The 26,540-nt window shown below is 36.6% G+C and overlaps 2 protein-coding genes across 2 annotated transcripts; one reads left to right on the top strand and one right to left on the bottom strand.

Moving 5' to 3' along the window:
- Window positions 1-2,408: 2,408 nt before the first annotated feature.
- On the bottom strand, window positions 2,409-7,709 carry LOC125468747 (phosphoglucomutase, chloroplastic-like). The gene is given in 23 exon segments (XM_048565083.1): window positions 2,409-2,687; window positions 2,764-2,869; window positions 2,981-3,058; window positions 3,160-3,206; window positions 3,271-3,352; window positions 3,459-3,600; window positions 3,979-4,002; window positions 4,004-4,086; window positions 4,208-4,282; window positions 4,376-4,494; window positions 4,678-4,745; window positions 4,826-4,890; window positions 4,987-5,065; window positions 5,267-5,316; window positions 5,405-5,527; window positions 5,846-5,914; window positions 6,097-6,165; window positions 6,274-6,325; window positions 6,464-6,516; window positions 6,661-6,753; window positions 6,851-6,895; window positions 7,064-7,129; window positions 7,282-7,709. Coding segments are annotated over 23 exon segments (1,884 nt in total). The 5' UTR covers window positions 7,510-7,709; the 3' UTR covers window positions 2,409-2,619.
- Window positions 7,710-23,038: 15,329 nt separating this feature from the next.
- LOC103960497 (probable fructokinase-7) lies at window positions 23,039-26,540 on the top strand. The gene is made up of 7 exons (XM_009372982.3): window positions 23,039-23,265; window positions 24,071-24,315; window positions 24,757-24,969; window positions 25,076-25,273; window positions 25,387-25,527; window positions 25,863-25,979; window positions 26,195-26,540. The coding sequence occupies exons 1-7, from the start codon at window positions 23,244-23,246 to the stop codon at window positions 26,333-26,335; spliced, it is 1,077 nt and encodes a 358-aa protein (XP_009371257.2). The 5' UTR covers window positions 23,039-23,243; the 3' UTR covers window positions 26,336-26,540.

Here is a 26,540-nt window from a genome sequence, read left to right as displayed (position 1 = left end):
GAATGAATATAATTAAAGAATTTTTGGAATTCTTCCAAAAAAGATCCGACGAAGATCCTCACTCCAATACAACCAGCAACATGCAGAAGCAACCACAAAAGTGTCACATCCCTACAAAGTAAATAAAGCCGAACTTTTTGATGGGTGGTTGATACTACATGGAGAGTACAGAAAAGGGTTGTAAAAGCAAATGTCCCGTGTAGAGTCGGTTGTACGTGCTGTGTCATTATGTCACTTTGAGAGAGAACCCTAGGAGGGTATAGCATACTAGTCTTTTTACAAATTATGTCAAATACAGTCCATTCTAGATGGCGGTCTCTCGCTTGTTTTAGTTCTAATTTGGTATTGAGATGATTCTGAAAAAAATGGTTATAAAAAAAAGCTAAGAACTATTTTATATTAGGTAAACATTCAACTTCATCTTTTTTTTTACAGTTTTGCGTTAAAAAAAGTCAAAAACACAAAACTGCAAAACCCAGCTTTGAAAAAGCAATTTTTTTTACATCTGTTTTACATAAAAGTTTATCAAACACTACTGCTTTTTTTCTTTCAAGTTTTTCTTTCAAAAGCACTTTTACAAAAAAGTTTACCAAACACTCTGCTGCTTTATTTCACAGCTGCTTGTTCTCACAGCACATTAGAAACAATTTTTTTTTCAAAATACAACAATACCAAACCAACCCTTAGTTGGACAATTGGCTCCCATACAAGAGGTTTGGGAACCTGCCATTAGATGTTTTATATTATTTGACGTCGATCAGTTCCAGATGAACCAATCGCATCGATCTCCCGTACGACAAGTACCCTTTAACGCTTCTAGGTCATAACTCATAAGAATATTGTAAATCAAATTCCCACTTGATCATGCATCCAAAGGGAAAGACCATGATGACATATTGGGATAACTCTAGACCAATAGTTACAAGGTTGCTCGTTTCCTTTCTGAGAGAGTACATGGGGATGGCATTGGCACACTAAATACTAGGCAGTGGTAAGATTTTGCCGATATTTTTCTTCATTTAATGGGTGAAGAATTCTGGTTCCATATGAACTTGTCTGGTTTCTAGAATTTGATTAGATTTGATGAATGACTATATTCAAAAGTTTAATCTTGAAGGAAGAAATAAAAAAGTTGTGTCTAACTTAAAAGGTAGAAGGTGGATTACTTAGTAAGGAAACTTGATATCTATTTCAAGATCCTTAAAGTATGGTAAGGTTAGACAACATGAGTTTCTTTCATATCTAATGTTGTCTTTCATGTCTAATATTCCGGCGGTGGCTTTCTAAGTGTACATAGGAACCTTTGCCTTTGTGTTTGAGGGTGGTTGTTTCCATATCCTACTTTGAGTAGCTAATTATTCTCACATAATCTTCTATTTTAATTTTTGCTTCCAATCCTCTCAAAATGAAAAATCATTGACTTCCACATTTAATATACTTTGAAATTTAAGAGTCACCATACAATTCATTCCAATTCTAGGCTCCAAATGAACTCTTAGATTATCGATAACAGAATGTTTAATAACAGTTTTATGTTATAGTAGTGAAATAAGGAAAAACTGAGATGAGGTTGTATTTAATTTGTAGAAATTAATGTTTCCTTCTAAATTATGCGCCCTAGCTTGACAAGAGAAACTCCCTTGCTCCCGGCCGTTTCACCATCTGTCTTGTTTCTATCTTCACATGACATGATCAATGTCCGTCGCTTCATTTCTCTCATCGCATGATAGGTCATGTCAAGAGAGCAATAGAGGGTTGACAGTTGGTCGACAATGGTTTTAGGTATCGAGAAAAATCTGAATCACTCGCTACCGTACAAATTACAAGAACTTAAACTCCAGTTTGCTCTACGAATGTCAATCAAGATTTGTTATAATAATAAGGATACTATTTTCCAATTGTCCTCAAACACCGGTCACGTGTCCCTGGGAAGATCGGATACAACTCCTAGACAAACATGCCTCCAAAGGTCCCCCATTTTGTTTCTTTTCCATTGGCCTTCTATAAATTGGTAACTAGCTAGTAACTACGTGTTCATTCGACCTTATTGGTCGACATAATGCAGTGTTGCAATTAAAAAACCATGCATGTTTGGAGCGCTGGTGCATGTCTGTTGTTTTAACTTTTAATTCGCGGCTTCAGAGATTTTATCACATTATTTGTAATCATTTAAGTTCTGTGGGGTTTCGATTAATGAAATATTACTCGTGTATCAGTGCCTTTCTCTTGCTAAGAGATTGTTGTCTTTCGATTTCTTAGTTCTCTGCAATTGTAATGTGGTAGAAAAAACGGGGAGAGAGACATTTCAGGTCTCTCCACGCACTTAGAGATAAATAATGGAGCCTATATATCTATCCATTTAAACACATCGGTTCTTTAGAACAACCGAAAAGGCATCACACATTGAACCGAGGAATCAATATCTTTATTTTTACGTTCATATACTTCAACATATTATGCAAGGATCTTCAGGCCTTATTTTTGTTTCCTTTCCAAAAAGCTGGGACTACCTACCATAAACCAAAACTGAACATGGTGAATTTGCGTCAAAACACGCTGCTTCCGGTGAAGCTTAGGGTAACACTTGGAAAGATGAGACCCGTCATGGTGTCACCGTGGTCATGTGATGACTGTGGGCTTCTCCCTTCCAGTGAATTCCTTCAGCTTCGATACAGACAATGCCAAATCTAAAGCGTAACCAGAAATGGAGTAATAAGTAACAATGTATGTAAGGCTTCGTTATAGAAACACAGAAAAACTAACCTATCAATGGCTTTAGTGCCGTTTGGGCATCCACGTCATGTTTAGAGGCATCTGGTTCATATTGTTCAATGTAAATTCGAACAGTTGCTCCTGCTGAACCCGTTCCCTATACAGATACATGAAATTGTAAGATACTTCCATTCTGTTCAAGATTTAAGTCCCCAAGATTAAAGTATAAATAAGTCATCAAAATAGGTAAAGAAAGAAAGTTTATTACTGATAAGCGATATATGATCCTTGATCCATCTGTAAAAACAAACCGAACACCTTGCTTTGACGTCACACTTCCATCAACCTGCAAAATTGTATGAGATTGGATTTAAACAAGATGACCTAGCAAACTATTCATTTGCTTGAAGTCAATTTTGAGGAAGGAGAACATGTAATGGGACTTACAGGATCAGTGTACGTAAAGTCATCAGCAAATTGGAGAATGTAATTTCCTGTGGGATGATAACTTTCAGCCTCCAAGATCACGATAGTATCAAGAAAAGAGTACAAACTTACCGTACTTGTCACCGGTCTTGCTGCTAGAGATCAATTCTCGAAGATAATCTATCATTTTGTTGGCAGATGCAGACTCGCATTCCTGGGTAAAGTATACACGATTAGAGAACTGCACAAAGTTCCACAACTGAAACTGAAATACCGACTGATTATACAAATATGATTTAGAATGCAATTGTGATGCTTACTTCGTAGTCATATCGAGAAAAGAAATTTCTTCCATAGGTTGCCCAGTGTTCCTTCACGACGTCTGCAACAGAGACCAACTTCTCCCCAGGTTTTTTGTCTTTGTTACGATATGCAATGATTGAAAGCCAAGCTAAAACTGCCCTGTCATTGGTAAATACTTGAGTCATTTTACTCAAGTGACCATTCTTTTTCTTAACACCAAAAGAAGTGATAATCGATCGTGTGATAGAATGGGGAAATTATCTTTAGCAATGAAAATAAGAAGTTGAAGCGTCAGGCATAGAATTAGAAAAATACAGAAACAAAGTATGATGTTAGAAACGCCTAAATAGAAATAGAAACAAAGCAATATTTCAAGTAAGTGCCAAATCAAGTAACGGAACAAAAGGATTCAAGAAAGCAACTTAAGCAGAAAATTACAGCTTTTGTTATTAAGAAGCCTAGATAGGGAAAATCTTGTTTAATGCAGAAAAAATGTGCACCACCATGATCACCTAAAGTATAGATTTAGACAAATACCATATGCCATCTTTCTCGCGGATAACCTGTTCCAAAACTCTCTTCCCCACATATAGATAACTTCCCAGCATCCATAAGATTCCCAAAGAACTTCCAACCAGTGGGAACCTGAGCCCGAAAAAGGTACATTATATGTTACTAGAAGAGCTTCTTGTAGAATTAAACAACTGCACCAAATACATTATGTTTCTACATTTTCTATCAATACAATAGTCAAGGAGAATGAAACCTCAAAGAAAGGAAGCTTCAATTTTTCAGCAACACGATCAAGTGCACCACTTGTTGGCATGGATCGAGCTAATCCTTAAATAATTAAAGGAAATAAACAGTCATTTCTTGTTGTTCTACAAGAAAATCGCACTGCAAACAAATAACAGTGGAAATAAAGGTGCACGACCTTGGGGCCCCTCCGGAAGTATGGAATAGCTTCTTGGGCATTGGCTGCAACAATTGCAACAGAGTCTGAAGGAGTAACAAAAAAGCCTCTACCAAGAATCATGTTCCTATCACCATCCCCTAATCAAAAATGAAATTTTTGTCATTCAACACAATGATACGTCCATTGCAACTTCTAAAGCGGCAGTTATAACGGAAATCTGTATAATGTATGACTTTGGCATTTCCATACTAAACCAAACAGCATGGCTCTTTAGTCATAAATCCATGCACACAAATTCTCTCCTTAGTCATCTAACATACCATCACTAGCAGCCCCAAAGTCAGGTCCATTTTCGCTATACAGAATGTCGACCAAATCCTTGGCATATCTATTTGACAACACAAGTCAAAATTAGCAGTGGCCTAGTATAATAGTAAGGCAACACAACTTTAATTACTAAACTCTTACGTAAGATTAGGATCTGGATGGCCATGACCAAAATCCTCCAGAGGCACTCCATTTGAAATTGAATCCTATACACAGCTTGCCAAACACCTCTCATTAGGAATACAGACATTAGATAACATGCAGAGTATAATCACTTTGAAGTTGTCCTACACGCAGCATACCAGACTGGCTCCAAGCTTATCCACAAAGATGGGTTTCGCATAAGCACCAGTAACAGCATGCATTGCATCAAACATAAACCTGAAAAGTTCCAGTCATTAAGAAATATTTCAAAAACCATGATATTACCCTCTATGAGTTTAAAAACTTTACACTGAAGCATGGCACAAATGAATAGGAAGTGATTCCTAATTACTAACAAATTCCCGGTTCTAAACCTATATCCAGAGTGAACTAAACTAGCATACAAAAGAGTCATTGCTAGACGTCAGATTAACATACCTGAAGTCTAACTGTAGAAGACTTTTGATAAGTTGGAAATCAAATACGTTCTGCACAAAATCCCATAGAATTAGTTGTCTTCAAACTGGATGAATTTTCATCTCAAAGTTCTTATGATGCATGATTTTTGTCTCCTACCTCCAACAATTCTAAATAATCAGAAACCGGATCAACAACTTCAACACTGAATTTTTCATACTTTACAACTCCGAGAGTAGATAGGTCAACATCAGCAATATCTGCTATCTTTATTTCAGCGATCTGCATTGTACTTATATGATTCAAACTTATATCGAATATAGAAACGTACAGTAAGAAGTTAAGAACACATGAAATTCGATGCAATCTGAGTTTTGGAACTTATGCTTCAAGGTTATATAACTGGAGGGCAAAATTCAACTGGAGATTGCTATTGTCAACTATCTGTTTTTCAAAGTAATTGTTAATTTTGAATAGTAGAGCTTTATCTGTATTGAATCCAGAAGAAGACATGAAAGCAAGAAAAAACTAGCCACATTTGACAAGTACGAATAGAAGGATAGTAAATGTAGCAAATATGCATATGAAGCCAACACTTACAGAAAGAGTGTTTCCGTAAATCTTGTCTGTGATGGACTCGGGTGCAGGTTGGCCACTGTTGTAATTAAACTAGAAAGTGACAAAGAGTCAGATATCATGAAGTAGTGGATTTGGAGATATTGAAATTTATAAACACAAAACTGAAAGAAATTCAAGACAAAATAGTTGAAACATGGAAACTTCGAAGACTAGATCCTATCAGATTGCATTACACCATCCATTCTTTAAATTATGTATGCATAAGAACTCACCTTAATACCCCAATCATAATCAGGTCCACCAGGATTGTGGCTTGCACTCATGATAAATCCCCCATTCGCCTATAAAATAATTGATTAATCAGAAACAAGACAAGGGACAAATAAATCCAATTAAACAAGATGTGCCAAGATGCAGAAATACAGAAAAATCGAGCAGCGCTAGCTTGCCTGCCTCTTTCTGATTACTGCAGAAACGGCAGGTGTTGACAAAATTCCTTCCCTGCATCACAAAGTTCATCATTGACTCATATATTTAAAGCCGAAATGCAGTACATAGAAGAGCATCAAAAGAATCACAAGATTAAAACAATCATAAAAGGTACTACCACTGGAAATATCAGCCAACCAAGACACTTACTTGCCAACCAAAATTTTCCCAACACCGTTCCCGGCAGCAATTTTGATAATAATCTGCATTGTACATCCACAAAGATAATCACTAACGAAGACATAGGATTTGTAGCATCAATGGAAACAGAAAGTAAAAGCAAACTGCAAAATTAAACGCAGCTTTGATTGTTTACGAAAATAAAGAATGAAACATTGGTAAAGAACCTGTGCAGCTTCACGATTAAAGTAACGACCATCACCTCCTAACACCAATAACCCATTCTTGTAATCCTCGGGCGGCAATGAATCAAATAAAGCCTACGCAACAGAAAATTCGAAATGACATTCAAAACCACAATGCACTAAAACCAAAGATGAATTCAACACCCCACAAAACCAGTGTAAGTATTCATACCTGAATCCAATTTGCAAGGTAATTTTCTTGCTGAAAAACTTTCACCTAGAAAAACCAAATTACATTTTTCGACAAAAAAGAATCAGCCTTCAATTGTTAGCCGAAATATCCAACACAATGTAGGGAAAAGCTGTTTAATTTAGCTCCATTTAGATTACAGAAAGTCCATTCGAACGGCCAAAAGGGCATAAATTAAAATATTCAAGAACCAACCTTTTTTCGGAGACCACTGGTTCCAGTCTTCTGACCTTCGATTGGTTTAGTGGGAACCAAATTAATCTGAAGAAAAAAAAAAAAAAAAAACCCATTTGTTAAATCAACCCAGAAGTCAAAACCAATACAGATTGACAGAGAAAAACGCATTCACACACGGACACATATTGCAACACACAAATAGAAATTAATGTGCAATATACAATTGAGTGAGATACCTTGATGCCCTGTGGATCAGCAACCGTGGTTGGGGAAGAAGAGGAGGAGGAAGCGGCTATAATGGTGAGGGAGTGTGAGGTTCTGAGTGGGAGGTGTGGAAGGGGAGAGAAGGAGAGGAGTGAGAGAGATGGGTTTGGAGGAGATAGAGTGGCATTTGATGATGATGATAAAGTTTTGGGTCTGAAGGTTGGGGAAAGAAGGTTGTGTAATCTGAGAGAAAGTGCCATTGTTCTTGAGTTTGTGTTTCAGAGGCACACAGAGAGAGAGAGAGAGAGAGAGAGGAGATGTTAGGGGAAGATTGAGGAGTGTATATACGCTGACAGATGCATGGAAGTGGAGAGAGAGGAAGAAGATGTTAGGGGAAGATTGAGGAGTGTATATACGCTGACAGATGCATGGAAGTTTGGAAAATTCATGTTTGCCACATGTACGTTGGGTAACACTTATCTACAGAGTTGCGTCATCGTGTGAAGTTGAAGTGTGGGATCGCTTTTTCATACTTTTCTCGGGATATTGTATTGTATAGAGATGTGCTATCCATAAACCTTATTTTACTTATTATACATCTTTTAATAATTTATATCTATTGATCATCTTCAATTCATTTAATCTGATGACCGAAAATTCAAAAAATGTGTGAGAAGTAAAATAAGGTGTGTGGATATCACACCCCTACGGTATATAATTGAATACGGGAGGTGTAAATTTAATATTTAGGCTCAGGTATAAATGAAGGATGTAATCACTTTCACGGTTTTTGATTGCGATAGCTACTAGCGTATACCTTTGAGTGAAAGGATACTTCAGATTTGCAACCACAAAAAGATAAAAGAAATTCATGTATTTTTCGTTACTTAGTACAACATGTATTCCTTTACACTTAAATGAAATGTTTTAAGTTTGAGTTTCATGGATGATGAGTTTAAAATCAATTTATTCCTCTTACCTTTTAATGTAAATACATCATTGTTCCTAAAATAAAAAATAGAGCTTTTTATGTTCAACAAGAGGATGCTCATGTGGTTCAATATTCAAGTTGATGAGCTCTTAGGTTTTTACTCATGCCTCATTGGATAGAAATTCTCCACTTTGTCTATGTCATTGAAAATCGTTTTTGTTATTCCGTGAAAAAAAAATTCTATTAAATTGAGGGTATTTTTGTCCAAACAACCCTCCACTTGCTTTTTCATTTAACAGAGATTTTTCACAGAATGATCAAAATGATTGATAGTAGACAAACTCCAGAATCACTTTAATCAATTTTCAATTTTAAGAATAAAGTGAAAAATTATGCCAATCTTATAGATTATTTCCGCGAAAAATTATGTTCTTTAGGTAATCAAGTCATCAAAAAAGGGGTACTCACCTAATGATACCAAAATTGCATTGAACCGATTAAAGAAGATTAAATGGATGACCCAAACTAAAGCCCAATTGAATTAAGAAGAAATGTTAACAACCTTATTTGTCTTTTTATTTTAATTTTTTACACTTCTTCTCATACAAGTGTATTTAATTAGCACTTAAATCTAAAATTTTAATTATATTAAAATCACACTGTTTTTCTTTATTTGTTATTATAGCAAAGAACATTGGTCTAACATACCCAAGAAACCCAATAGGATAGCATTGAGCCGGTTATCAGTTGTGACTTGTGAAATTCCTTACTGTGGTTCACGTTACAAAGTCAGCAAAGTTTTTTCCATTTTCAAGTTTAAAATGCTTTATTTGCGATGTGATTTTATCAAATAATTTTGTGTAAAAGCATTAGAAATAAGCACACATAAATCACTCTGACAGGTAACCCTTAATTTAACCGCCACTTAAAACTTGAACAAAAGAATTTGCCACTAATGGAAAAGGAAATTAATATATAAAGCAACGGACTGTCTTGGGTGCTCTAAAGTACTCAGTATTTTGAGTTTTTAATCGTTAAATTATGGTTCAAAAATATAAAAATCAAAATTTAACAGATAAAACATCCAGAATATCCAAGATTTTTTTATAAGACATTAACAATGAAGCTAAGTGCATCTCAAGTGAGGTAACAATTAGATGACAAAGCTAGATTTGCTATAACACAGAAGAAATACGCATTTCCAACAAAGGTAGCAACTCAATTGCCACTTTTTCAAATTAGCAAGTTGGTTCTCATAATATAAGATAAAATTAATGGAAAACTAATGAAAATGGCTTGAAAACTTTGAGTTTTAACGATAAGGACAAAATAAAGGGTAAAGTGAATAGTACCATGATTGAATTTTTAATGTAAAAATGTGGTTTTTCATTAAAGTGAACAGTACCGAGAGCTTTTCGTTAAAGTTCCATAAAATTAAACAGTTGGTAGAGTGAATTTGAATGAGAAATTTCTACTTTTCTAGTATAAAAGTGTAAAATGAGTTAGCAAATGAACCCAAATCCTCTCCGGATCTAAAGATTATGAGCCTAAGTATCAAATGATCCAGACCGTTGAAATTTGATCTAACAGCTACAATTATTATAACTTTTAAAAGAAGTCTCATGTTTGTAACTATTGGATCAAATTTCAATGATCCAGATCAAAAGATTCTTAAGCTCAGGATCTTTAGATCTGGATAGGATTTAGGTTCTTAGCAAATGACACATTTAAAGAAAAATTTGTGGCAGGTTGACTTCAGCCAAAAAGTTCTTTGTGTACCGGCTACTGGCCAAAACCCAAAGCTTCTTGTGCGGTCAAGCGTTTAGGAGCTATACTATGTGTCGAGGTCCTATTGCAGGGTGGTTAAAGTTAGGTTCAACTTTACCAATAATGATGTCCACTAGGATTACCAGTGATGGCTTAGAGCCACACTTGATCCCCTCCTCTTGGACTACAGTAAAATTGCACCATGGTAGGCCATTTCTACTGTTTTATCACTGGGAAATGCCAAGTACGATGTCCACAGTCCGACATGTATCCTTGAACTTGTCATCGTTCCCCTCTCTCACTCCCTTTCTCGGTCTCTTAAAAAGTGACCACAAACCATAACACCACTTTACAAAAACTTGGTTTCTTATAATTCTCTTGTTGTTGTAAACATTGATGGTTGACCATTAAATGATGTAATGGATGACTATATCAACCATTTTAGGACACTATAGCTTAGCTGGCAACAAGCATTATCATCTGTGCCTATAAAAAGGAATGTTAAGGATAAGAGCAAACACATAGAAACCACAAGGCTCACGGAAGAGGAAGAGAGAAAAGAGAGGAAGATGAGAGAAGATAATAGAGAGAGTTAATTTGTACTCTTATTATTCTAAATTATAATGAAAGCACGACTGCTGCTCCAAGGATGTACTCCAGTCACACTGACTATAGAGGAACCTTATAAATTTTGTGTCTTGTTATATTTATTCCATTACACACACCGTCAATTTTACAACACGTTATCAGCACGAGAAACTCTCATGTCAATGGAAAGCACAACGCCATAAATCAGGTGAAGCACTATCTATCTCTCACCTCTGTCAGCTAAAATCTCACAGAATAAAAGGGTATGTCCATTTTCTGTCTCTCCCACCGCGCCAGAAGCATCCCACCGAATTTCGGTGAGAATTGAAATTTTACGACCTGTAGTCGTCACAATATGAGAAAACTCGTACTTGATAATTGGTTTCCAGAGATCCAGAAGAATCTCATCAAACTTAAAAACCCATATCATGTTGTTTTCAACAGATCTTGAGGACTCCCATGAATCCTCAGTTGTCTGAAATGGTGATGGTAGGACTGACTCCACACAGGCCTCCCTCTCTTGTGCCTCCATCAACCCCGCTGTCATCTATGTCTCTGTATGGAGGTTCTTGCTTTGCGATGCCATGTTCCCTGGGTCATGCAAGAACAACGTCAGTATCTGGTAGCCTTTTGGATTGAATTGAATTTGGGCAACCTCCACAACAACACAACTAGCCCTGAGTTTCGAGATTGACAGAGAATGAAGAAAAATAATAGAAAAGGGGGATTGATGGAATGGTAAGGCACATGTGAATAAATAAAAAATAAAAAGTTTGGAAATGTGTGGTGTTGACTGCACCCTAAGAAAAAATAATAATAAAATATAAAGGAATTTGAATGGTCCATGGCATCATTTGGTCAAATAAATAAATAAATAAATAATATATATATATATATATATATAAAGATTTATGTTGGTACATGACACCATGCTGCAGAAATAAGAAAAGTAATAATAACAAGGTTTGAATAAGTGTTGACAAAAGAAAGAAAAATAATAAATAAAAGGAGGTCAGATAAAATTCTATTTGCATTTGTGTTTGCATGTGCTGGTGGTATGAGCGTCTACTGACTGAGTTATATATATATATATCCTAAGAATGTTGCTTGGTTTTATATATTCAGCCTGCCTAGTTAATTAAAATCAAGCCACTCCAAGCAATTTTGTATATTTTTATGTTTTTGGTATTTATGTATTAGGAAATTTGAATACTTTCATATTATTTTAGTATGAATTATGATTGATTTATTGTTTGTTAAGTCGATTAAGATGTAGTCTTTTGGTTATGGGTAATGTCAGGTAAACCAAAATTTTCACATACCCTTTTTTACCTTCTGCACACAATTTTTAATTTTCGGTTGTCAGATCAAATGAATTGTAGAGGATCAAAGGACATAAATTAACTAGAGTGTGTAAGAGGTAAAAAAATGTGTGTGGATAGAATCAAACTTTTCTAATACAATATACGTCGTTTCAGTTGCAACACATACCTATGACCACATTATTGCTAGTCTATTGTGAGGCTTAACCCACTCCCCCACCTCGTGTAGATAATATTGTTTGTTCAAAAAAAAAAAAAAAACTTGGATATAAGTGAGACCTAGCACTATAAGGGGAGTTTGTTTGCCTTCACTAAACTTCCTTGGATTGGACTGGCTTAGCTGGGATTGCTAGCTAGTGTTTGATGCGAACATGGACTACCGTTAATGAGACTAAGTCGGACTCGAACCGACTAAGTCTTTCGCTAGGTTGTCTTAGCGGGGATCCCCGATAAGTATGGGATTGCTAATCCCGTCCCCAAATCTATTTCGTTTGCCCATTGCATCGTCTGCAAGCGTTCTTCTCTGCAACACCATTTGCCCATCCCCCAGATCTGAAACAAAAGCCTCACCCGTTGCTTAAATCTCAAAATCCAACCACAAAATTTAAAAAAAAAATTAAAAACGAAAAACAATAACAACAACCAAATCCAACCACCAAATTCAAAGTCAACCCCGTGCCAGAAAATTCCGAGATGGCTTTGTAGGCGGAGAAGCCAACGCATGTATTAGATGGAAGAGAGAGATCTGAAAATTTTTGGAAGAAAAAAGGATGAGGAAGGTGGAGATGCTTAATGGCGGCAAGAGGGTGAAGATGATAAGCTTGTTTTTGAAGGATTTGCGATGAGCTTCACACCTGCGTTGTGTAGGAAAATGAGGGAGAAAAGAAGAAATGGACGGAGCCAGAAGGAGGAAAGAAGAGATGATTCCACAGAGTGATAGTTTACCAGGAGAAAAAAAGGTTAAAAGGTTGAATAAATAATAAAATATTATTATGTATGCATCAAATAATATAAAATGTTACTATACATACATTAAATAATATAATATATTATAATATATGCATTAAATGGTATAATATTATAGTTTGTTTATTATCCGGTTTTATAGTCTAACACTGCACCAAACGCTTCACTAAATTAGTCCAGTTTAGTCTAGTCTAAGCCAGTCCAGTTAGTCCCAACAGCTAGTCCAATCCGAGACAGTCCGGTGCAACAAACGCACCCTAGAATTATAGTGTGTTGAACTTAAAGATCCATATAGCTGCTGTGGTGCAAACCTTATTAAGGTGTGAAGTCCGATCCTGCTACACAGTATAGGGACTGATCCATATCAGTAGCTAGTGCCCTTTTTGCTATAGTGGTCTTGTTGAATGAAAGGCATTCTTTTCTTGATGCGATCAATATTTTTTTAATCATTTATTTTTTTTAATGCAGAAACTATATCAAGAGGTCTCAAGATTAAAGGTCAAACAATAGTCTCTTCAAAGTTCATAGAGGTATATATACAATATCATCAGATTCAACTTATTAATCAATCATATTATTTGTTCTTTTGTGCCATTTTTTCAAACATACAATCAATTCTTACTCCCACATATTTAGGCATTTGCTTGGAGTCTTAAATTTCAGGTAGACAGACTATGGCCCATTTCAACAACACCAATACTGTCCCTACTTAGTCATCTGCTCAATCCGTTAGGTGTGGGGTTTTAATACAAAAGGCCTAAGTGTTAATTAAAGTGAGGTAATTCTATTTAAAGGGCTTGTTCTCAAGCCTTCTGGTCGATATGAGACAGATAAATTCTAACACTCCCCTGCACATGAGACCCCATTTTATAGGTCACATATCGGCAACCCCGTTGAGCCAAGTCGGGACTCACCCGTTCGCGCAGGGCCAATGGGGACCCACCCATTCACGTGGTATATCTTGGCCTACGTGGAGCCAAGTCGAGACTCACCCGTTTGCGCGGGGTCAAAGATGGCCTACTCGTTCACGTGGATATATGGGTCCGTCCCCTGCCTCTGATACCATCTTAAATTTCAAGTAGACGGGTCATGGGCCCACTCCAACAACACTGATACTGTCTCCACTTGGCCACTTGCTCAATCAGTCAAGTGTCGGGTTTTATTGCAAAATGCCTCGGTATTAGTTAGAGTGGGGTAATTTTATTTAAAGGGCTTGTTCTCAAGCCTTCTGGGCGATGTGGGACAGATGAATTCTAACACTCCCCCACACGTGAGACCACATTTTATGGGTCATGCGTGAAGTTCCACACATCGGCAACCATGTGGAGCCAAGCCGGGGCTCACTTATTCCCGCGAGGCCAATGCGGACCTACCCATTCACGTGGCATCTCTTGGCCTACGTGAAGCCAAGTTGGGGCTCACCCATTCGCGCGGGGTCAAAGGGGACCCACTCGTTCACGTGGTAGTACGAGCCCTTCCCCTGGCTTTGATACCATCTTAAATTTCAGGTAAACGGGTCATGGGCCCACTTTAATAACACTGATACTGTCCCCATTCAGCCACCTACTTAATTTGTCAGGTGTGGGGTTTTAATTCAAAAGGCCTTAGTGTTAGTTAGAGTAGGGTAATATTATATAAATAGCTTGTTCTCAAGCCTTTTGGCCAATGTGAGACAAAGGAATTCCAACACGCCCCTGCATGTGAGACCCCATTTTATGGGTCACACGTGAAGTTCCACACATCGACAACCATGTGGAGCCAAGCCGGAGCTCACCCGTTCGCGCGGGGCCAATGGGGACCCACCCATTCACGTGGTATCTCTTGGCCTACGTAGAGCCAAGTCGGGGCTCACCCATTCACGCACGGTTAAAGGGGATCCATATCCGTTCACGTGGATGTACGGGCCCGTCCCTTGGCTCGGGTACCATCTTAAATTTCAAGTAGATGGGCCATGGGCCCACTCCAACAACACCAATACTGTCCCCACTTGGCCACCTGCTCAATCCATCAGGTGTAGGGTTTTAATACAAAAGACTTTAGTGTTAGTTAAAGTAGGGTAATTCTATATAAAGGGCTTGTTCTCAAGCCTTTTAGGCAATGTGAGATAGAGGAATTCCAACACGCCCTCGCACGTGAGACCCCATTTTATGGGTCACACGTGAAGTTCCACACATCGACAACCACGTGGAGCCAAGCCGGAGCTCACCCATTCGCACAGGGCCAATGGGGACCCACCCATTCACATGGCATTTCTTGGCCGATGTGGAGCCAAGTCGAGGCTCACCCATTCACGCATGGTCAAAGGGGATCCACACCCGTTCACGTGGATGTATGGGCTTGTCCCTTGGCTCGGGTACCATCTTAAATTTCAGGTAGACAGGCCATGGGCCCACTCCAACAACACCGATATTGTCCCCACTTGGCCACCTGCTCAATCCACCAGGTGTGGGGTTTTAATACAAAAGGCTTCGGTGTTAGTTAGAGTAGGATAATTCTATTTAAAGGGTTTGTTCTCAAGCCTTCTGGCCGATGTGGGATAGAAGAATTCTAGCATGGAGAAGATCTGGAAACGCCTCGCCTAAAAGAACTGCTTATTCTTGAGAAACAACTTGACAGAAGTCTCTCAAAAACTAGACAACAAAAGGTATACCAGCAAAATGTAGCATTATACACACATGCACACTCAGAACTAGCTCAGGTTTCTTAATTTGCACAGAGTCTCGCATGTTATACATGTTTATTATTAAAGATTCAAAAGTGTTTTACCACGATTGAGCATGCCATCTCGATCGTCTTCATCTACCGGTGGCTGATCACTTGCAAAAATACAATCTAGCTAGAAAGACGGAAAATGATATTTTGAAAGGTAAAGACACTTTTAGATTTTGACCAAGAATAAAAAAGAAATGTAGAATGTTGAAAGTATGAATCTTACATCCGAAAAATAAAAAATAAAAAAAAAGACATTGTGCTTGTAAGTACGTAATTAGACTACTCTCTATAGTGTCAATTGTTTTTATAATTGTATATATAGGATTTCTTGGAGCGAAACGAAGCACCACCTATATTATCACGACTATACTTCACATCAACCAACAATATTGGGCATAAATTTTGTGGCACTGTACAATATTATTGATTTTTCTTCTTGTGCTTCTTGATCAACTCCATTTATAGACCCTGTTCTCTGTATCTTGGATTAACATATAAATATACTAATCACCTTTATTTTATATTGTTATTGTTCCAACAGTACTCTTTTTTGTCCTCCTGCTTTTGTATATGCAGACGCAGATGACGTATAATCAACTAGAAGAACTGCGCCAAAAGGTAAAAATATATGCATTGCTAGCATACCATGCATCCCAGTCCTCCTACATATCATATGCGATTTTCTGTGTCCCCTGGCCCCAAATCACGTGAAGTTTAAGGATTTTCTCCGGAGAAGATTTTCAAATTGTGTTTATTCATTGTATATTGTACGACCAGTTTTTATCAGGTAATATTCATATTTATTTTAAATAAAAGTATTTAAAATGATCTATGACTGCACAATGTACAATAAACGAACATGATTTGAGGATCTCCAGGATCCTCACAAAAAGAATCCAAAGAGAATCCTGATTCGAATTTAACATCATGATTATAAGATTTTCTTCTCGTTCTTCTGTCTTGAAATTTGGTCAAAACTACGTGCATAGAATAATGTTTCAATTGACGTGCAATACTGCAATGTGTTCAATTGACCTCCTTTACAAGTTTAGAAGGGCGATGAAAGGTTTAAATATTTGTTAAACAATAATAATTTTTTTTTTTTTAACAAATGATATTATCTACACTAAGAGAGTGGGGTGAGTGGCTATGCCTCACAATGAGCTAGCATTAATATAGTCTAAATTTGCATTTGATGAGAATCGAACATAAGATTTCTCACTTATAAGTGAGGAGAAATACTAATAAACCGTAGTACTAAATGGCCAATAATAATGTCGTTAGGCATACAAAACTAACCATATTGACGATATATTCTTTAATATAAAGTAACTTTTAGGTGTATTATGTTGTGTAATTCCTTTCTCTTTATCTCTTTGATCACATAACACGTCATGTTATGAGAGATGAGAGTATGTCTCATGAAGAACCTTATAATATAAGTGCAGGGAGATGTGCCTATGAATAGTCTTTATAAGTGGGTTTTCTAGTAATGTATTGAATCAGTTACACGGTAGAAAATTTTCAAATACAAGCGAGTTCTATCCTTAACACTATAATTAATTTTGTGTATGTAAACAAAATTACTCTAAATTTATAAATAAAATAAAAAAAGAAAAAAAAGAAAGCTTTCTCTCATTTTTCTCCTCTTCCAAATTCCAATTAGTAGTTGAGATCATATGATATTATTTTGAAAAAATTGACAGGAGAAAGATCTTGCAAAAATAAATAAACAGCTCAAATGTAAGGTACTTTAAATTGTTTATATTCCTGAATTTCCATCCCACCATGTGATGATAAATTTTCAACGTTCAACATGTGATGATTTCGAATGCTCCACATTTGATGGCTAATTTTTTCTATTTTTTGGTGCATGGAATACTGTTGAAATTTCAGCTTCAAGAAGTAAGGGAACCTTCAAAAGTCAATCATGTTGCATCTGAAGGACCTACCTTACGATTACACATATGGTAAACATTTCCTTGTTTCCATTTAATTACATATACATTTAGTTAATATCTTTAATTAGGATATAGGGTTTTGGTTGTTTTTAGCTGCATGGCTTAAATACGGATTATGCTAATGTGAAGTTTTTTTGTTAAAATGAAGGGTTTTGGTTGTTTTTTGCCTAATCATTTGAAGCATAAAATGAAACAATCTTCCACTTCCGTTAATTGTGATTTCTTTTGTTTTCTTGCTTAAAATGGACGTTAGATTACATTGTTTAGGAAGTATATAATAATTAGACCTTTTTGCATTACAATTTAATGCTCAAATTAAATAGTACCAATATCTTATTTTTTTTATTGAGATAGCGTAAACGGACCCAATAACTTATAATATTAGTAAGTTAATTCATAAAAGTGGATTATTATCGCACATGATTGTGTTTTATCCCATAATTTTATCCAACTAAAGTGACAGACTTAACTAAAGTTTTTAAACAAGATGGGTACCAAATAATGCCGCTGATGGAATGGACGGAGACCAATATATACCTTTGAATCATTTTCCTTGCTATACCTGGGTGCATATAATTATGAAATGGTGGGTCGAAGTCAGATCAGAGGTTGGAACATAAGTGTTATAAACACGCATGTTCCTAGAATTTCATCCGAATCTATTCCTTAATAAAATACCAGATCACTTCTTTATGTAAAACGAGTCAAACCATTCGAGTCAGATCAGAGCTTGCAATGAGTTGGATTTGACGAATTCTGGCTTGGAAAGAGAATATTTTGCGGTTTATTTGGAGTTTCAATTTCATATAACAGTTTATGATTTCGTACCGATGTCATAAAATTGTTAGTCAATGTGTTAAATTGGTCGTTAAGTGATGTTGTGGGAAAAAAACAAATTAGCAATCAAATTGGACAAATTGACTTAACGGTTGTATGATGTTAGTGCGAAATCATGAATCGTTTATGCAATCATAAAGGCTTTTTAGCTAAAATTGTGTATGAGATTGACATAACTCCTCACTTTGGTCCCTGATATTTGAAAGGGAAATTTTATTTGAATCCATATAACCGATCTCTACACCCAGCTTAAATTTTAAATATGAAATTTCTTTTTTATCCTATTGCATAATTACCATCAAATACAAAATAAAATTAATAATGAAACTAAAATTTATTAATAAATCCATCATCGATTCTCAAGACAACTGAGGGCCTAAGGCTTTGAATCGAGGAATCGTTCTCTCGCAGGCCTTAAGAGGGAAAATGAATTGTGCGAGCAATCATAATGGATATATTCTTGGAAATGCCACTAAGCAACAATTATTGTCCAGAAGAACTCATGACACTATAGCCCTAATACTAACTTAAGCATTTGGGCTTAATAAACATACAAACCAGACAAAAGAACCCATTCTATATAATTTATGTCTTTATATAATTATCATTACTACTGTATGTGTATTTATAAAATGATTTTGAGTTATGGAGTAGAGTTTAATTACTGTGGTAGTGGGAGTGAGTGAGTGAGTTTGAATAGGTCTTTTTTATGAAGCCGCAATGGGATAAGAACAATGGGAATCCAATTCGGATAAAGCACACTTTGAATGAATTGCAGGACAGTGATTCGGAGTTTTAGTTTTTAAATGGGTCTATAGATAAATTAATATATTAAATTGGGTTTGTGAGGGTAGTTTAGATATATTAAATTTGGGTTTAAGTAGATATTGATAGTGTGACAGTCCGTCCCGGATTTTTCGTACCGTAGGGGTAAAATGACGGTTTTGCCCCTAGTATTTTTGTTTCGTTGTGTGGTTGTTTGGGGTTTTGGTTGGCTGCTTTTGGACCACACACACACACCCACACTCATTCTCATCCTCTGCCCTGTCCTGTATCTCTCTCTCTCCCTTTTCTTCATCACCTATGTACGGACAAGAACCAAATCACTCGAAAACGTTATGGATCAAGGAAGAAAACCATACCTTTGTGTTCGTGAGGTCCATACGAGTTCAACCATACCCATTTCAGGTAAGGAAACCTTCGTTTTCACGTCGAACTTAAGATCCCCGATTTGGTCATTGTTCATGCACACGTAAAATCATGTGTTTTTGGGAATTTCAGGGTTATAGGAAGCTTGGTGAGGTCTTTAGGAAGCTCGGGGTGGTTCGTTTGAAGGTTTTGGACGTCGGGATCGTGAGTTGCAGGTTTGGCCGGATTTTGTGAAGTTTTTCCGGCGAGATTCCGTTGGTTTTAGTGCTTGAAAGTGGTAAGGTTTTGTTCTACTAGTTGTAAGCTTCATTTTGGTACCAATTTCATGAAATTTGGGTGAAAATGAGTGAGAAACAAAGGTTTGAAGTTTTTCCAGTTTTCCGGTGACGGCAACGATGCCGGAGGTTAGCCGGAGAAGACGACGGAATATTCCGTCAGTTTGGATGGAATATTCCTAACGGTGTTAGGTTAACTTTAACAGAATCTGTTAGTTTTAACGAAATATTCCTGACGGCGTTAACTGACGCCGTCAGTGTGCCAGGTACGTGCTTGCGCGTGGAGGCGCGTGAGGCGTCGAAAAATTATTTTAAAAATATGGGGATGTTCGTGAGGTTGAGTAGATCACATTGGTGTATTCATACACCCCATTTGAGCATTGTATGAGAAGTTATTACCTAGTTTTGGGTATGTGCTTTAAAATTAACGTTTTTATAGTTGTTTCGCATATAGGTGAGACCTATCCCGAGGACGAGCGCAGTCACTTGAGGTAAGGGGGTTACGACCCTTCTACATACCAGTGAGTGGGCTTTTGGTTTTCCGTATATACTTATATACTTGTGGTTTTCCCAGAAAATGAAATGAAACGTTTATATGTTTTAAATGCCATGCATTGCGTTTGCCTATTTAATTATGCATTAGTAGTTGCATATATGTATGTTTGGTGCTGCGGACGCACATGTAAGTGCCAGGTAAGTTATGGTTTATGTTTGTGATTAGTAGTGATATGAGATGCATAGAGAGCTCATAACCTGCACCCCCGGTGTTAGTGCTCCCGCCAAGAGTAGGACACAGTCCTTCACATGATGTTCACCTCCCGCACCACACGCTCATCTTGGATCCAAGTTAGGTGCACAGTCTTGTCGTACAGACCACTATAGGTGGTTCCGACTCGTAGGTGACCCGCGATTATTCGCCCAGTCTTCACGTGATCGTAGCACTTGAGCGTATTTATTTACACTCAGTCCTATCGTACAGACCACTTTAGGTGGTTCCGACTCGTGTGCAGGTATAGTTAGTGAGTTGGAGATTTGAGCTCTAGATTCAGCCGTACAGGTCACATTAGGTGACTCCGGCTGACATATTACATTGCATTGATTGACATTACCTGGGTTACTTACAGTTTATGTAGAGGCATTCGACATGGCATATTTCTGAGCATGTTTTCTATATGTGTACATATTCTATTTTTTTGGGAAACTATACAGGTTTGACGGCGAGGGGTTAGAACTTTGTTAATGAAATGGTTTTGAAAAGTTTTGTTTTTTCCCACTCACACTTTCTGTTTTGCGCCCCTCCAGGTTCTAGTTTGGATTGCGGTTTTGGTGGCTCTCGAGGAATTCTCGGCATATCTGACAGATTATCACCAGTGTTGGACCACATCTGGGTGTGTTTCGTTAGTGTTTGTTCCTATGGACTGCACTAGGTCTTCTGTGTTCTGAATATTATTTTTCACACTTATGCTTGCACATGTATGTTATCTACTCAGTGTATAGCTTGGTTTTTATTTATTCGTACTTTTATTATTATTCTTAGCTTCCGCACTGTGCACATGGTTACGTCACTCTCACGTGACGGCCAGCATGCCCTGATCTTGGTCGGGGTGTGTCAGATAGTTTAATTAATAATAATATGGGTGTAGATAGTAAGTTGGATGTAAAAAGATGTTACATGGGTTCAAATAAAATTTTCCTATTTGAAATCGATAAAAATGGTCTTGAATTTGTCCACCATAAATCATTTTAGTCATTATGTGAAATATTCTGTTAAATAAGAACTCAATTGACAATAATACTCTCAATTTAATAAACAATGGGTCAAATATTTTGACAAAAATTGAGGGTGTTTTTGTTTTTGTTTTATCCTTATTTAATAGGTATTTTTACGAAATAATCAAAATGTTTGATGGTAGACAAATTCATAAACCACCTCTAGAAATCATTCCAATTTCAAAAACCATTTTGACTAAAAAACCAATCATAAAAATTATGAATTTAAATTGAACGAAAACATGAGAAGACAGAAAATGTAATTATCTCACATATGGACAATCGACCAGCTGCCTACTGTAGTTGTTCGTAAAGTGCTATATAACTTATACATAAAAGGATTCAAAGTTTTCTAGGAAAATCAGTTTCCACTCGGACCCTTCAAGACCGACGTGGCTCAAAAGACAAAATATTATACATTACCATATAATACGAAGGATACATACAAGTATACATTAATTATTTAAAGATTAAAAATTACTTTAAATTTGTTCTTATAATTTACACGTAGACTTTTCTTCTATTTTGTTCTATTTGTTGTCTAGAAATAGACCAACAATTATTTTGTCGTAATAAAATATGATCACGCGAGTTCACATATAAGTTGATAAATATGTAGTGATACTAAACTTCAGAAAATAGTGCCACTTGATAATATAGTTTAGTGGCATATTTTTTGTTCTAGGAGAAATGTTTTAAGTTTGATTTTGTACATCACAAATTCGATGTCAAAATTGTTATTGTTGATTATTATGTTATTTTGCCTATATTTTCTAGTCTTAGTGTAAAATATATTATCTATAGTTGATCAGTATTGTTGACTTAATGTAAATATATTGAAGTATAAAAATACACTTTGAAATAAAAAAAAGCAAATATGAGCGTAGATAAATTGATTAGAGTTATATGCTCACAATTTGCACTGATATTCGAATCTTCTTTCGTAATTTAAAATTACAAGATTGATAATATAAAAAAACTCTAAAGGTGAGAAAGTAATATACATTTTAATCAGCTAATGCATGAGTTGATATGTAGTGATACTAAAATGTAACATAGATTTTTTTTTTTTTGAAAAAGGAGGACAACTGGTGGCAAGCCACGGTTATCCACCATTTCCAAGGGTCGGGAAGACTCAGCTTATTATAAAGTTATAAAATATCAACTGGTTCTTATATTTAACACGTGAATTGAATATACGCGTGATTAATATAATTATACAAAAAAGGTAGACAAGATTTTAGCCAAAACAGGTAAGAATAAGTTGAGGATGTGATATGAATTATTATAAAAATAGATGCTATTCACATCCTTATTTCTATTTTTCATACATCCATGTTATTTTTGCCTTGTGATTATTTTTAATTAATCGATTCAACGATAGAAAACGAAAAAATATATATAAAAAATAAAAACAGACATGTGAATAACATCGCCCCATAAAAATTCCGACAAATTATCATATGGCTTGTTTGCTTTCTTTCTTTTAAACAGCTTTTGATTTGGAGTCTCAGCCGACTCAATCGCAAATTTACTCCCTCTCCTTCCCTTCTTTTTTCGTTCCTTCCTCTCCTTTATTAACAAGCCTACAACAACACTGCACCAACACCGAACCTTCTCTCTCTCTCTCTCTCTCTCTCTCTCTCTCTCTCTCCATTTCTTCTTGCATACTCTGCTCTCTCATTAAACTTCAATCTCTGCAATTCCATTCCGGCGATGGCTAATAATCTCGCCCCAGGTTCGTTAAGTCCTCCTTCCGTCTTTTGATTATATACGATGCTTCTGATCGTATACGGACGTCCTGATTAAAATTGGGATTTCAATCCATTATTATTATATTGGGAGATTTCACATCTGGGTTCTTCGAGTTACTTGTGTTAGCTGAAAGATCGTTGATTTGCAGAAAAGATTGATGATTTCTGAATTCTCGGGCATTTCTTTGTATTGGGTTTCTGTATTTTTGATCTATCTTTCGCAGCAATCAATCTTTTTCTTTACGTGTTTGATCAAATGTCTCTTACATAGCTTACCCACTTGTGAATCTCTCTTAAAAATTCACTTCTTTAAAAAAAAAATCATGTTATGGGTGTATATGCTTTCTAGTATGTGATTCGGCATCTTATTGTATTCGAAATATTGTTTCTTGCTTCGTATAGATGCACTGTGTGTTACGATTTACACTGCACTGTGCACATGTGTGTGGTAGTCGGGTAACAGATGCTTTGTAAAGATGAACAATTTTTGTTTACTAAACATGCAGTTTCGAGTTTCCGAGTCGGTTAATCTGTAATTTTAGATTTAGTACCAAAATTGGATAAAAGAAGGTGAATTAATTCTAACATAGTCCCAGTTGGAGCAACTGTGTGATTTTTAGCTTACTGTATTGTTTTATTAATTGCATAGATGATGAGAAAGTTTTCATATTAATTAACGTTAAACGTATGTCCATGGCCGACTATTACATATGTAACATCGAGGCGTAGATAAAGCTTGTTGAACTTCTTTGCAATTTCATTAATACTGCTTAAATGATGTGACTGCAGCTCTGGACAAAAAATTGGTTTTGCGTGAAGATTCTAAAGACGCATCCTCAGATAAAAAAGGAGGGTCACAAGATGACAAGTCCCTGGTTGTTTGCTTTGGGGAAATGCTAATTGACTTTGTGCCCACCGTTGGTGGAGTTTCACTTGCTGAAGCACCTGCTTTTAAGAAAGCTCCTGGTGGTGCTCCTGCTAATGTCGCTGTTGGAATCGCAAGACTGGGTGGTTCAGCAGGTTTCATAGGCAAGGTACATTAGATTCTGTGGATGCTGGTATTAATTTCTCCCCTTGGCTTTTGCCTTTCTTTCTGGGATTTCTGTTAAGAAGAAGGATTTCTCTAATAACATTTTGTTCCACACGTGTAAGAATAATGAAACATAGAAAGACGCTTTCAACCTTTTTACTGAAACCCCCCAACGGTTCAACTCCATATTGACTTTGTTGAGCATGGCATGATTCAAATATGTATCTTTCTCATATTGTGTATTTAACCCATTTCACAATCTCCAGACATGTATTCGAACGATGTTTTCTCTCAGTTTCAGTGGACCTCCTTTACATCCAATCTCTGCAGTCGAGCTCCTTTTTAGTTTTAATATATATTTCGGACTAACCTTTTTCTCAAATCTGATAAGGATATTCGAATGTGAGTGGCTCCTTGATTTAACTTATAACAACTTGCATTACAGGTAGGTGATGATGAATTTGGATACATGTTGGCTGACATTTTAAAACAAAACAACGTTGACAATTCTGGCGTGCGATTTGACCCCAGTGCAAGAACTGCATTGGCATTTGTTACACTCAGAGCTGACGGAGAGCGTGAATTCCTTTTTTTCCGTCATCCAAGTGCTGATATGCTTCTACATGAATCAGAGCTTGACATAAATCTTATTAAGAGGGTGTGCTTTTCTTTTCATTTTGATTAGGATTTGGAAACAGTGCATCGAATATATGAAGCTTACCCATTTGTCGGAAATTTACTGATTCAAACAATATCATCTGCAGGCAAAAATTTTCCATTATGGTTCAATTAGTTTGATTGATGAACCGAGCAGGTCAACCCATATTGCTGCAATGAAAATTGCCAAGAAGTCTGGTTGCATCCTTTCTTATGATCCAAATTTAAGATTGCCATTGTGGCCATCAGAAGATGCCGCACGGAAAGGCATAATGAGTATATGGGACCAAGCAGATATTATCAAGGTATGGTACCTGAATAAACAAAATTGCGGAAGTCGGTAACTGTTGCTTAGGTGCAAATCTGCTGTTTGTATCTTTATCCTTGGTTCTCATCTGGTGTTTCCTCAAACTTGCAGATAAGTGAGGATGAGATTAGATTCCTGACAGGTGGTGATGATCCTTATGATGATAATGTGGTGTTAACGAAGCTTTTTCATCCTAATCTTAGACTTTTGGTAGTAACTGAAGGATCAGAGGGTTGCAGATATTACACACAGGTAAGTTTGTCAAATATATTTGATCTTTCTGTGTTCAGTATCTTTTGTCTCTCGTGGTAAAGAACTCACTTAATCATGTTGTCACTTCTCGACTTCAATGAGTCCTTTTGAGATAGTCCCTGCTATTGTGAAGACGAAATTTTTTGTCATCGTATTGTTATTATTATTGTTCAAGAGGCTGTTGACTAAAAAATATCCTTGAATAAAGACGCATATTTTTGTTGAGGAAAATAATTGTTGGACACTCGGAATGTGATTTGCCTTTTGTCTTCCACTTTATTCGGTTTCATAAAGATTGGTAATATGAAAATTGATGTCACTCCAAATACTCTCAGAAATTCCATGGCCGGGTTGGTGGTGTTAAAGTTAAACCTGTTGACACAACTGGTGCTGGTGATGCATTCGTTGGTGGGGTACTCAACAGCATAGCTTCTAACTTGAGTCTTTTTCAGGTACGCATAGTTCTTCACGGAATTGAGAAAAATCATCCATAAATCTCCCTATAGAATATTTTCATACACTTCAATTCGAATGTGACTTGGTCCTCGTACTTTAAATGTTCTGTTCCGAAGACCATAAATTCTGTATGTAGTGTAGAATCTTTGTATGCTTTCAGTTTGTATCATCTCCTTTGGAACTCGGCAGTATATAAAAATCTTACCTGCAGGACGAGAAGGGGTTGCGAGAAGCTCTACTCTTTGCGAATGCATGCGGTGCGCTCACAGTAACAGAAAGAGGAGCCATTCCTGCAATGCCGACAAGAGAAGCCGTGCTCCAGTGCTTAAAGCAGGCTGCTGATAAAAAGTAGACGGCAATGGTCGGAATCCATGTATCAATCTTAGTGTAATTTGAGTTTGTTTGCTGAGATATCATTGAGCTTTTTGCTCCTGGAGACCTCCGTATAAATTTTCGATTCGACCCTACCCTTCGATTTAACTCGGAGGTACCTCTGGTACAGCGTACACTGGTGGTTACAATGTAAACCACTGCCAATAAAAAATTTCAAGTCCAAA

Source organism: the organism of the source record quoted next, unplaced genomic scaffold (genome assembly GCF_019419815.1).
Source record: "Pyrus x bretschneideri cultivar Hongxiangsu unplaced genomic scaffold, Pyrus_bretschneideri_v1 Contig4, whole genome shotgun sequence".
NCBI classification, from domain to species: Eukaryota; Viridiplantae; Streptophyta; class Magnoliopsida; order Rosales; family Rosaceae; genus Pyrus; species Pyrus x bretschneideri.
This window is presented reverse-complemented; position numbering and strand designations above follow the sequence as displayed.

What these genes read in the sequence shown, in the direction of transcription:
- LOC103960497 (XM_009372982.3), top strand. Translation starts at nt 23,244, where the DNA reads ATGGCTAATAATCTCGCCCCAG. An exon ending in ACATAAATCTTATTAAGAGG is followed by an intron (nt 24,970 to 25,075) that starts GTGTGCTTTTCT and finishes TATCATCTGCAG; the next exon opens with GCAAAAATTTTCCATTATGG. An exon ending in ACCAAGCAGATATTATCAAG is followed by an intron (nt 25,274 to 25,386) that starts GTATGGTACCTG and finishes TCAAACTTGCAG; the next exon opens with ATAAGTGAGGATGAGATTAG.